This window comes from Natrix helvetica, assembly GCF_964273705.1.
Source record: "Natrix helvetica genome assembly, chromosome: Z".
Taxonomy (NCBI): Eukaryota; Metazoa; Chordata; class Lepidosauria; order Squamata; family Natricidae; genus Natrix; species Natrix helvetica.
Window position 1 is genome coordinate 3,350,496 of NC_138554.1, and position 13,302 is coordinate 3,363,797.

General features: G+C 45.3%; 1 protein-coding gene across 1 annotated transcript in view; it reads right to left on the reverse strand.

Annotated features, from left to right (window-relative positions):
* LOC309382034 (meiotic recombination protein REC8 homolog) overlaps positions 1-13,302 on the reverse strand; it is a gene marked incomplete at its 5' end in the record, with an annotated part of 37,735 nt that overhangs the window by 19,470 nt on the left and 4,963 nt on the right. Inside the window, 5 exons of the mRNA XM_081933480.1 lie at positions 33-168; positions 2,470-2,546; positions 9,190-9,271; positions 10,666-10,780; positions 13,261-13,302. The exon at positions 13,261-13,302 is cut by the window's right edge and continues 34 nt beyond it. Of these exons, the coding sequence (XP_081789606.1) occupies positions 33-168; positions 2,470-2,546; positions 9,190-9,271; positions 10,666-10,780; positions 13,261-13,302 (452 nt within the window). The remainder of the gene's footprint in view (positions 1-32; positions 169-2,469; positions 2,547-9,189; positions 9,272-10,665; positions 10,781-13,260) is intronic.

Consider the following 13,302-nt stretch of genomic DNA (forward strand, 5'->3'; position numbering starts at 1 on the left):
GTCTCACCCTTCTAAGTCCTTCCATTTCTCACCTTCCTCCGCGCGCCTTTTTCTGACAACGGCTTGAGGGGACAATGGTTCCTTCTCTGCCCCAGGCACCAGGAATCCTTCCTGCTCCACCAACAAGTCGATCTCTCCGGCTGTGATTTCAGGGAGATCGTGCTCGTCCTAAAGCAGGTAGAAGAATCTGCTGTGAACCTCTTAGTTAAGTGGGTCTCTCTGTCTTTCTCTCCCTCTCAAGATTGAACTGCTTTGCTTCTTTCAAACCGTAACGCTATTCAAATGCACAGATCATGAAAGCCCGGAAAACCATCAAGGTCACCACTGCAGGTGCTCGAGAAAGAGATGGACAGTTCCCATAACAAAAGGATGTGTCATCATGGGAGAAGGTGATCACCCAGGGTTGGGGAGAAAGGCAGAGATGGTATTCTATTTTCTTCACTAGCGGTTTGGTAGCGGGAGCACGCACATTTGGGCATGCGCCAAATCTGCGCATGTGCAGAAGGTCCTTGATGACGTCAGGGCGGGTGGGCGGAGCCTCACGCCGCCGTCACTACTGGTTTGCCTGAACCAGTGTGAACCGGTGAACCATACCACCTCTGGAGAAAGGGAAGCTATTGCTTAACTGGGCGAGCATTTGCGTGGGGAAAAACCAGAGTTGGTTTTGATTCTTCAGTACCAAAATGGTGAAACCAATATAGTTTTATTTTGGGGAATTCAAAGTTCCCGAGAGTGATTCCTTATTTTGGGTTCACTGCCCTGTTTCCCCCCAAAATAAGATCTATCCTGAAAATAAGACCTGGCATGTTTTTAACATGTGTGCCTAATATAAGCCCCCCTCCCTCCCCCAAAAATAAGCCCTGCTCAAGGGCCTACGCAGCCAGTCGGCCACCAATTCCGTCTGGTTGTTTTGGTGCTGCAGCCACAAGGTGAGGCAGAGGGGATTGAGCTGCCCCAAGCACCCCGTAATGGTATACCTCAGGGCCCCCGCAGCCGGGCCGTCCACACAGACACCTGCACCAAGAACCCGGTTGACTTCTACTTCCTCGTGGCCACAATGACGCAGGAGGCTGAGCGGTGTGTTGGTCCCGTGGCCACGAGGCGAGACAGGTGTCAGGGCGTGGGTGGCCTGGCTGCGGGAGCTCTGAGATAAGCTGGTGTGGGGCCCGTGAGGCAGCTTAACCCTTCCTCAGGTCAGGCCTGCCGCCATCTTTTCTTTTGGATCCTATTATTGTGGAAAACGGGAGGGGGCATTGTAAGGAGTTTAGATGATAGGCAGCCATAACAACATTCTTCCTAGAAAGCCAAGGTCATCCTTTGTCTTTGTCTCCTCTGCGTCTGACCGTAACTGGATGGGTGGAAGCTCCCAGCGTGGCAGTGGAAGATGGGACCACGTGATGGACTTGTGGGTGTGGGGGCAAGATCTTGAACTTTCACCTGGGTGAGGAAGCTTTCAGATTCGGGTTTTCCCAGATGGCTCTCTTAATAAATGGATACTCCCCGCGTGGGCCATCATGGGGAGTACTAGGTACTCCCACATAACACCTTTCCTGCGCGAGCTGCACTGGCTACCTGTGGTTTTTCGGGTGCGTTTCAAGGTGTTGATCACCATCTTCAAAGCGCTCCATGGCACAGGGCCTAGTTACCTGCGGGATCGCATTCTACCACATACATCCCTGCGACCAATTCGCTCACACAGGGAGGGACTCCTCCGGGTGCCGTCCACCAAGCAATGCCAACGGGCGGCGCCTAGGAGTAGAGCCTTCTCTGTGATGGGCCCAACCCTCTGGAATGACCTCCCCCCCGATATTAGAACTACTACCGACTTCCGCTCCTTCCGACAAAAACTTAAGACTCACCTGTTGCGACTAGCCGGCCTGGCCCACTTATAGTTCTACTCCTACCTCCTGGCGGATATTTTATTTGGGATAGCTTTTAAGGTTAATGTTTTTAACTTTTTTAAATTTTTTTTAAAAAAAAATTAATCTAACTTAACTAAATTGTACAGGGAACTTCTACTACCTCCTCCAGTCCTATGTTTAATTTATTTATTGTATACTTATAACATGTATATTTACTGTTCAACTATTTTAATATGACTGTACACCGCCCCGAGTCTCTTTTGAGAGAGGAGCGGTCTAGAAATCCAATAAAGTTAAGTTAAGTTAAGATACTTTGCCTCGGACTCTGATTTGGTTCTGGATATTATTTGGAGCCTTGACATTAACCCAAATTGACACCTGCCTTGCAGCAGCCGCACTGGCCCACTGTAGTGGCCTCCCGCCCTGCCACAAGCAAGCAGAAGTGGGTCCCCTACTACAGGGGTGTGTGGAGGGAATAAGACACCCCGTGAATATAAGACACCTCGGTCTTATATTCGGGGAAACGTGGTAGTTGGACCTATGACATCACAAATCACATCATCCTCGTTCTACCCCTCTTCCCCGCTTCCCAGCAGGAGGGGCTTACTTCAATTTTCAGCAGGGTGATGGGCTCGGATTCTTTGAGCCTGATCTCTTCCGGGGAGACCGTGAGCCTCGGTTTTCCTTTGGCATGAAAAAGAATTGAAAGTTAGTGGTTGGTTTTTGCAGAAAGAATTTGCGCTCTCCCTTCGGGCTCAGAGCCGCGAAAGCGAACTAAAGCAGAAATGCCATTCGGTAGTCCTTGACTTACAACAGTTCATGACCATTGAAAAGTTGCGATGGCACTGAAAAAGGGGACTTACGGCTGTTTTTCACACTTACGACCACTGGTGGGTTTCAAAATATTTTAGAACCTCTTCCGTAGGTGTGGCCTGCTTTGTGGGAGTGGCTTGCCAGCCATGTGACTGGGTGGGAGTGGCTTGCCAGCCATGTGGCTGGGTGGGCGTGGCCAACTTGTAAAATGCGGTGAAACTCACTTAACAATGCTCTTGCTTAGCAAACAAAATGTTGGCTCAGAAACTCTGGCATTGAAGTGTGCAAGTCTTAAAGCTGTCAAGTTACAAGACTTTTGCACCCCTAACCCTTTAGAAAAAAAACAAAACCCAGGGGTGTTCAAAGTTGACAGCTTTAAGACTTGTGGACTTCAACTCCCAGAATTCCTTCTCCAGTCATGTTGGCTCAGGAACTCTGGCATTGAAGTGTGCAAGTCTTAAAGCTGTCAAGTGACAAGACCCTTGCACCCCTAACCCTTTAGAAAAAAAAACCCCAGGGGTGTTCAAAGTTGACAGCTTTAAGACTTGTGGACTTCAACTCCCAGAATTCCTCTTCTCGCTCTTCATCTTGAAGATGTCCGGACGGGCAGGGGGAGGGAGCTGGAACCGGTTCTAAACGGCACGGTAGATTTGTGGAACCTCTTCTATAGAAGAGGTTAGAACTGGCAGGAACCCACCCCTGCTTACGACCGATGGCCATGTGATCAAAATTCAGACACCTGGCAACCGATTCACATGTAGGATGATTGCAATGTCCCGAGGTCAGCGTTTGTGACTGTCTGACGAGCACAGTCAACGGGGAAGCCAGGTTAACTTTTAAAAAATGCAGTCGTTCACTTAACAACGCTGGCTAGAAAGGTCGTAAAACAGGGCAAAGCTTACTTCCCCGATGTCTGCCTTAGCAACAGACATTTTGGGCTGAGCTGTGGTCCTACGTCGAGGACAATCGCTACTGCAAAATAAAGAATCGGCCTTGCAAAGCCAGGGAATTTGTTGCTTTTCATTCATGGCACAGGGACGTGCACGGTTTGTCTTTAATGAGTCAAAAGTTGCTGGCCTTTTTTTTTTGTATTTAATTTTTGCAGATTGAAGGGAATCGTAATAAGGATATACTAAATAATACCATACTAGACGGTACCTTTTCTATACTTGCATTTACAAACATTCGTTTCCTGCAATAGATATGAAATACGATGCCCTTTGTAGTCGCAACACAAATATCCCACATTAGACCCTTGTGGTTTGTGTTTCATGCAACTAAGGAAAGAACTGTTGTTAGGGTCTGTAAAATATCTGGCAAATTTCAGAATGTGTCTCCTCCTTGCCATTTGAACTCGTATCGATCTCCTGCAATTTATGGGCATAGAACTACCCCGGAAAGGAGCTGTAAAAGTGACAGCTTTTGATCTTCCTGAGAAGCTAAGTGATCAATTGAGAGAGATAAGGAGATCACTGGAGGGGATAATTAAGATACTCTATCCTGCCCAGAGGATAGAGGGTAAACAAATGGAAGAAGCCAGGATGTTGTTTGATGATGTTTCTAACTGTATAATGGTGTAAAAAGTAAGGTTCTACATTTAGGCAAGAAAAACAAAATGCACAGGGACAGTATAGGTGGTACCTTGCTCAACAGTAGTAACTGTGAAAGGGATCTTGGAGTCCTAGTGGACAACTATTTAAATATGAGCCAGCAGTGTGCAGCAGCTGCCAAAAAAGCCAACACAGTTCTAGGCTGCATCAACAGAGGGAGAGAATCAAGATCACGTGAAGGGTTAATACCACTTTACAATCCCTTGGTAAGGCCACACTTGGAATACTGCATTCAGTTTTGGTCACCACGATGTAGAAAAGATGTGGAGACTCTAGAAAGAGTGCAGAGAAGAGCAACAAAGAGGATTAGGGGACTGGAGGCTAAAACATAGGAAGAACGGTTGCAGGAACTGGGTATGTCTAGTTGAATGAAAAGAAGGACCAGGGGAGACATGATAGCAGTCTTCCAATATCTCAGGGGTTGCCACAAAGAAGAGGGAGTCAAACTATTTTCCAAGACACCTGAGGACAGAACAAGAAGCAATGGGTGGAAACTAATCAAGGAGAGAAGCAACTTAGAACTGAGGTGAAACTTCCTGACAGTTAGAACAATGAATCAGTGGAACAGAAGTTGCCTCCAGAAGTTGTGAAAGCCCCAACACTGGAAGTCTTTAAGAAGATGTTGGATAGCCATTCGTCTGGAACGGTATAGGGTTTCCTGCCTAGGCAGGGGGTTGGACTAGAAGACCTCCAAGGTCCTTTCCATCTCTGCTATTGTATTGTATTGTATTGTATTGTATTGTATTGTATTGTATTCTATTCTATTCTATTGTATTCTATTCTATTCTATTCTATTCTATTCTAAAAAGGAGCTACACCTTCTCTGAAGGGGAGTTCTTCCCTGCATATCCTTGGGGTATCTTGGGAACAACTGACCATCATTCTTTAAACTTTGATCAAAGATTAAACTCTGATTGTTGCTCAAGCCTCCGTTTAAGTCTCATTTTTGGCTCATTGCGATATATTGTCAAACTTCTGTGGGTCTCAACGTATTCTCAAACCTTACAAAACGATTACCGGGCCGAGGAAGGGAATTGCATGGGGTTATTTCGATCTAACAACTGTCCCACAGCTGCAGAGGCATTCAAGCAAGCGATAATCCAACGGAAGGAAGGGGAGGCTTTGTGCAAACGGGATGAATCATTGCTAAACTTCGGGGCTGGCTGTTGGCAAGTTGGAAACATCACACCCCGAAGCTGCGGAGAAAAAAAAAATGCAAAAAAAAAAAGAGAAAAGAAAGCAGGGCAGCCAAAATAAGTCCCCAAATAAGGAGGGTTGGGTCACAACAAAAGCCCCTCCACCTTAATTCCTGCAAAGCTCATGTCTTCCTATCACACACACACACACACACACACACATCGGTTGCTTTTTCAAAAGGCAACTAGACTTTTCTGTGTTTTTCCTCGAAGGCGTTTCACTTCTCATCCAAGAAGCTGCTTCAGTTCTGGTTGAACGGGGGAGAAGGGAAGGATTTATATTCTTTGCAGGCAGTTGGTCATTTGCAATTTTTTTAGAGAGAGCCCTTGAGGCCGCCTAGTCCAGGGGTGTCCAAACTTTTTGCAAGGAGGGCCAGATTTGGTGAGGTGAAAATGTGTGGGGCCGATCATTCAGCCTGACATTCTTTGAACCCTTAACATTAAATGCGAATTAACTACCGTATTTTTCGGAGTATAAGACGCACCAAGATTTTGAAGAGGCAAATTAAAAAAAAAGTTTTTGCACTCTCCCAAAAATGGCCCATTTTTCACGAAAGTGGGCCTTTTTTTTAAAAGGGCATGAATAGCCTTTAAGAGGCTTCTAGAGTGCTCCTGGGGGCTAGGGGGGGGGGCAAAGCTGAGCAAAAAAATGGCCCGCTTTTTGCTCATTTATGCCCTCCACAGCCCCCAGGAGCACTCTGAAAACCTCCTAAAGGCTATGCGCAGCCATTTTGGTGAAGGGGGCAGAGTTTTGGGAAGCAAAAAATGCTGTATTCAGTGTATAAGATGCACCCAGATTTTTAGCCTCTTTTTTGAGGGGAAAAAGATGCATCTTTATACTTCGAAAAATACGGTATTTTATGAAAGACTAAACAAATAACTCCGGTGGGGAGAAGAGGCTGCGGGCCGCTTGCAATTTGAAAAAGGGCCGCATTTGGCCCCCGGGCCGCACTTTGGACATGCCTGGCCTAGAGGTTTATCTTTGCCCTCGGGATCACCTGGGGAGTGAAAATGGGTGAGGATCTTTTTGGAAACTGCTGAAAGGACTGTGTCGTGAACAGGAGATACCGTATTTTTCGGAGTATAAGACGCACCTTTTTCCCCCGAAAAAAGAGGGTGAAAATCTGGGTGCGTCTTATACACCGAAAACAGCATTTTTGGCCTCCCGAAAACCCTGCCCCTTTCACAAAAATGTACGTGCGTAGCCTTTAGGAGGCTTCCGGAGTGATCCTGGGGGCTGGGGAGGGCAGAAATGAGTGAAAAACAGGCCATTTTTTTGCTTTTTTTGCCCCCCCCAGCCCCCAGGAGCACTCTACAAGCCTCCTATAGGCTATGCATGCCCTGTTTTTCACACACAAAAAATGAGGCCTGCAGAATGCAAAAACTTTTTTTAAAATTATCTCTTCAAAAGCCTGGTGCGTCTTATACTCCGAAAAATGCTGTTTTTCACAAAAAAAAATGAGGGCTGCAGAATGCAAAAACTTTTTTTAAAATTATCTCTTCAAAAGCCTGGTGCGTCTTATACTCCGAAAAATGCTGTTTTTCACAAAAAAATGAGGGCTGCAGAATGCAAAAACTTTTTTTAAAATTATCTCTTCAAAAGCCTGGTGCGTCTTATACTCCGAAAAATGCTGTTTTTCACAAAAAAAAATGAGGGCTGCAGAATGCAAAAACTTTTTTTAAAATTATCTCTTCAAAAGCCTGGTGCGTCTTATACTCCGAAAAATGCTGTTTTTCACAAAAAAAAATGAGGGCTGCAGAATGCGAAAACTTTTTTTTAAAATTATCTCTTCAAAAGCCTGGTGCGTCTTATACTCCGAAAAATGCTGTTTTTCACCAAAAAAAATGAGGGCTGCAGAATGCGAAAACTTTTTTTTTAAATTATCTCTTCAAAAGCCTGGTGCGTCTTATACTCTGAAAAATGCGGTAGGTGGTGTCATATCCCTCCCCCTCTGTTGAGGGAGGACCTTTCTGTCTAAATGGCCTCTTTGATCCCTCTTTCAAACTCCTCTCTCAACGGAGGGTGTGTGACACACACATCATCTACCTCAGTGGTCCTCCACCTTCCCAATGCCGCGACCCTTTTAATACAGTTCCTCATGTTGTGATGACCCCCTGCCATAAAATTGGTGTCTCGGTTCCTAAGACCATCGAAAAATATGTTTTTTCCGATGGTCTTAGGCGACCCCTGTGAAAGGGGGTCCCGACCCACAGGTTGAGAACCACTGATCTACCTCCTGTTTTACAACAGGGCCCTTTCCGCAGTTCCAAGAAAGTTCCTCACACAGTTAGTGAATAACTTTATTGTCACTCTGAATGTCGACTGTTGTGGCCCGTCGGCCCCTGGCCCCTCCAGCAGCCGAATCAGAGGAGGAGGAAGAGGGCGTGGGACTCAGGGTCAGCATCAGGGCAACTGGATAGCTCCGAGGGGAGGAAAGAGGGAATGGAGCTGGCAGAGAGAGGGCGGGGGGAGCCTGGCCCATCCATCAGCCCTCAGATGGAGAGTCAACAGCCCCCAGGTCTGGAGTTGGCAGATGAGGAAGAGGAGGAACAGCTGGGTCCAGTGCCCGACACGCAGAATACAATACAATACAATACAAGAAGGCAGAGGAGAGGAGAGCAGTGGAAATCTATGGGCCGGTCCTCGGGATGGAAGAGCCATTGCTGCTAGCGAAGCCCCACTCTAGCTCTGGGGATGGACGCGCTAGCCTGCGGTGAGAGACAAACGTTTTGCCGGCGCTCCTAATTAAAGGAATCATTGCTTCAACTACAGAGGGTTGTGTTGTGTTTGCGGAGCTGAGTCACAACACGCTCATCAGCGTATCTTAAAATGAAATTTCATTGCACACAGCTCTCAAAGGGTCACCCCTTCCACTATATCTCACATAAAGATGAGAAAATAAGTGAATAAGTAGGTAAATACATAAATACGTACATACATACAAATTCATGCATATACCCATATATATTATATGACCAGCGGTGGGTCCCGGATCCCGTTGCAACCGGTACGGGTACCCTGCGACAGGGCCGGCGTCCACCTCGGGCACACCCACTGCCCTGCAGTGCTCCAGCTGCTCGGCGGAGTTCGCGCAGGCGCAAACGGCCCAGTTGTCTTAAAAACAGGTAAGGAACTCGGGCAGGTGGGTGGGTCCCAACAAAACAGAGCGCTAACGACCAGATCACTGCACGGAATATAAATCCTTCCCTCCTCCACCGTTCGGTCAGCACTGAAGGAGGTTCTTGGATGAGAAGCGAAACGTCTTCAAGGGGGAAAAAAAAACACAAAGGATGTCCAGTTGTGTTGTTGTTGTCTTTTGTTTTTTAAAAAAAACATCTTTGTCGCAACCAGGAGGACAGGGAGGACTGAGAATCACTCATCTTCCTACAATGCTTTGAAAGCTGCAGTCAAAACAGGTGGTGTGCGAGGGTGTTTTCACACTCGGGCTCACCAACGTTGGGCCGGTTTCGATTTGAAGCAGGAGCCGAGGGCGCGAAAACCTCTGCGGAAACGGGGTGAGAGACGCCACATCCTCCCACAACTAAAAGTGGCAGTCAGGATTTGCATTGGTGGGTTTACAGTTATGCCGAAAAGGTAAACCCGCCTCATGGTTAGGGGGAGGCAGATGTTTCCCCTGAGGGTAAGAGACTGTCTACCAACACACACACACACACACACACAACTGCAGTCCTGAGTTTCTGCCTCACCTGTCCTTCGAGGCCGGAGGGAGGGAGGAGACAGTTCCAGAGGGCTTCTTTCAGGAGTTGGGGCCTCCAAGAGATCTCGGACCTTGAAAAAGAAGACGATATAGGGTTTCCTGCCTAAGAAGGAGGTTGGACTAGAAGACCTCCAAGCTCCCTTCCAACTCTGTGATTCTATTCTATTCCATTCCGTTCCATTCTATTCTATTTTCTATATTCTATTCTATTCTATTTCTGAATTCTATTCTATTCTACTCTATTCCTATTCCTATACCTATACCTATTCTATTCTAAATTCTAATTCTATTCTATTTTTTTATTCTATTCTATTCCTATTCTATTCTATTTTCTATTCTATTTCTATTTCTATATTCTATTCTATTCTATTCTATTCTATTCTATTATTTTTTATTCTATTCTATTCCTATTCTATTCTATTTTCTATTCTTTCTATATTCTATATTCTATTCTATTCTACTCTATTATTTTTTATTCTATTCTATTCCTATTTTATTCTATTCCTATTCCTATTTTCTATTCTATATTCTATATTCTATATTCTATATTCTATATTCTATATTCTATATTCTATATTCTATATTCTATATTCTATATTCTATATTCTATATTCTATATTCTATATTCTATATTCTATATTCTACATTCTACATTCTATATTCTATATTCTATATTCTATTCTATTTTTTTTATTCTATTCTATTCCTATTCTATTCTATTTTCTATTCTATTTCTATTTCTATTTTTATATTCTATATTCTATATTCTATATTCTATTCTATTCTATTCTATTCTATTGAATTCTACTCTATTATTTTTTATTCTATTCCTATTCTGTTCTATTTCTGTTTCTATATTCTCTTTTCTATTCTATTCTATTCTATTCTATTATTTTTTATTCTATTCTATTTCTATTCTATTCTATTTTCTATTCTATTTCTATTTCTATATTCGATTCCATTCCATTCTGTTCCTATTTCTATTCCTATTTCTGTTCTATCCTATGCTATCCTTTCTCTTCCTTTCCTATCCTATTCTGATGATCAATCTGATATTTGCCAGGAATTGCATGACAAGTGTCCCAAGTGGGAATTTTGGCATTCCAGGGTAGGACCAGCTGGATGACCTTGGCTGAGTTAGCCAGAGCAAGATGTGGTTAGAATGTATGGGGCGCCACGAGGAAACCCTGCCGTTGCAAGTTACACGCGAAAATAAAATATCTATGCGAAAGATGAACATTTTTTTCAGTGCTGTTGTAACGTTGAACGGTCACTAAATGAACCCTGGTAAGTCGAATCGACTTACAACCATTGGTTTAAACTTTAAGCAACTGTTCGAAGTAACCACAGCGCCGGTTCCTCGCTCTTACAACACTCGGTCGCAAATCAGGGTGCTCCACCATTGCGGTGGGGAGAATAACACCAGCGTGTCTCCCCACCCCCCCTCTCCCCAAAGGGATCTTACATATGGGATCGAAAAAGGGCTGGGCAGCAGAGGTTCCATCATGCCAAAAAAGGGATCGGGTGCTTCCTCCAGCATTTCCATAAGAGCAAGTTGATCCGGAAGCAGGAGACCCGGTCTGGAATTGGGAAGAACAGGAAGAATTGAAAAAAAGGAGTCCTGTCAATGTGTTAACAGCAGCTAGAATTGTATTTTTCTAAAAAAAATCAGAGGAATGAGAAAATGCCAACGCTGGAGGAAGTTATACAGAAAATAATGGAATGTGCTGAAATGGGTAAATTGGCATTCGAAGAGAGAGAACAAGAAGATGAGCAATTTTATAAGGCGTGGGATTTATTTTATCAGCGGTTAGATTAAAAAACGACAACATGGAAATGAAATGATGCTGGAGAATCATCCGTGGTTTTGGGGTTGAGTACCACCTGTACGCTGATGATACTCAGCTGTACATTTCAACCCCAAACCACCCCAACGAGGCTGTCGAAGTGATGTCCCGGTGTTTGGAAGCCGTCGGGGTCTGGATGGGGGACAACAGACTCAAACTCAACCCCTCCAAGACCGAGTGGCTGTGGGTACCGGCACCTCGGTTCAGCCAGCTGACTCCATCGCTGGCCATAGGGGGCGAACAACTGTCCCCCGTGGAGCGGGCGCGCAATTTGGGCGTCCTCCTCGATGCCCGGCTGTCAATGGAGCACCATGTGGCAGCCGTGGCAAGGGGGGCGTTCCACCAGGTCCGCCTGGTGCGCCAATTGCGCCCCCTACTGGACCGGAGTGCCCTGCGCACGGTCACTCATGTGCTGGTGACGTCTCGCCTGGACTACTGCAATGCCCTCTACATGGGGCTTCCCTTGGGACGCATCCGGAGACTGCAGCTAGTTCAGAACGCAGCCGTGCGGGTTATTATGGGAAGTACACGTTACTCCCACGTAACACCTCTCCTGCGCGAGCTGCACTGGCTACCTGTGGCCTTTCGGGTGCGTTTCAAGGTATTGATCACCATCTTTAAAGCGCTCCATGGCATAGGACCTAGTTATCTGCAGGATCGCATCCTACCACACACGTCCCTGCGACCTATTCGCTCACACAGGGAGGGGCTCCTCCTGGTGCCGTCTGCTAGGCAATGCCAGCGGGCGACACCTAGGAGTAGATCCTTCTCTGTGATGGGCCCAACCCTCTGGAATGACCTCCCCCCAGACATTCGAACTACCACCGACCTCCGTTCCTTCCGGCAAAAGTTAAAGACTCACCTATTTCAATCAGCTGGCCTGGCACTTTCTTAGTTTTACCTCCCGGGGATTTATTTTATTTTAATTGGGTTTGGGGTTTTAATTGGGATGTTTTTAGGATTAGAATATATTTATTTCTTAGTACAGCCTATCTCCCCCTCCAAATGTATCTTAAATGTATTTTATTATTATGACTGATTTTATTTGTATTGACTGTACACCGCCCCGAGTCCCTTTCTGGGAGAGGGGGCGGTCTAAAAATCTAAGAAATAAATAATATAAGAACAATAGACTGATACGGAATGTATTGCAAAGCTACATTATTATTGAATAGATTCAGGATGATGCAATGAAAAGTTACGCTCTCTACATGGGGCTCCCCTTGAGATGCACCCGAAGGCTGCAGCTGGTTCAGAATGTGGCCGCGCGGGCATCTCGGGAGTCTCTGGCTACTCCCACGTAACACCTCTCCTGCGTGGGCTACACTGCTGCCTGTGGCTTTTCGGGTGCGTTTCAAGGTGTTGACCATCATTTTTAAGGCGCTCCATGGCACAGGACCTAGTTATTTGCGGGATCGTATCCTGCCCCATACATCCCTTCGGCCGATTCGCTCACACAGAGAGGGACTCCTCCGGGTGCCGTCCACTAGGCTGTGCCAGCGGGCGACGCCTAGGGGAAGAGCCTTCTCTGTGATGGGCCCGACCCTCTGGAATGACCTTCCCCCCGACATTAGAAAGACTACGGATCTCCGCTCCTTCCGTCAGAAACTTAAAACCCACCTATTCCAGCTAGCCGGCTTGGCCGAATTCCATCTTTCCCACCTCAGTTTTATTTCTAAATTTTTAGGATTGGTTTTAGGGTCTGTTTTTAATGTTTTTAATTTTTATAAATTCGTACAGGGGTTGTTTAATTTGATTTTTAGCTATGTATATGATTGTTTGTATCTTTTTAAATTTATTCCTGTACACCGCCCCGAGTCCCTCCGGGGAGAGGGGGCGGTCTAGAAATTTAATAAATTATTATTATTATTAAATTACAATATAAATGAATCCAACACCTAGAACAAAGTGAAGGAATGATAGTTATAGCTAAACAAATGATGTATCATGATAATAATCTATGCCTATATACTAGATGTGATTTTATATACGATTGAAAGCGGGGACTATGGAAAGGATCCACAAAAGCTTTGTAGCCAAATGACATGCTGTATGTAATTGAAGAGGGTTTAATGTTTAATTTGTCTTTGCCTGTCTAAAAATAAAAACTTTTACCAAAAATAATAATAATTGAAAAAGGAATCCTAAAAAAACACACACAACCCCACAAAACACCCAGGCTTTTTAAATCTGGGGAGATCACAATGGCTCACTGTTCAAGATCGGTCAGATCGATCCTTATCTGTTGGTGGGCT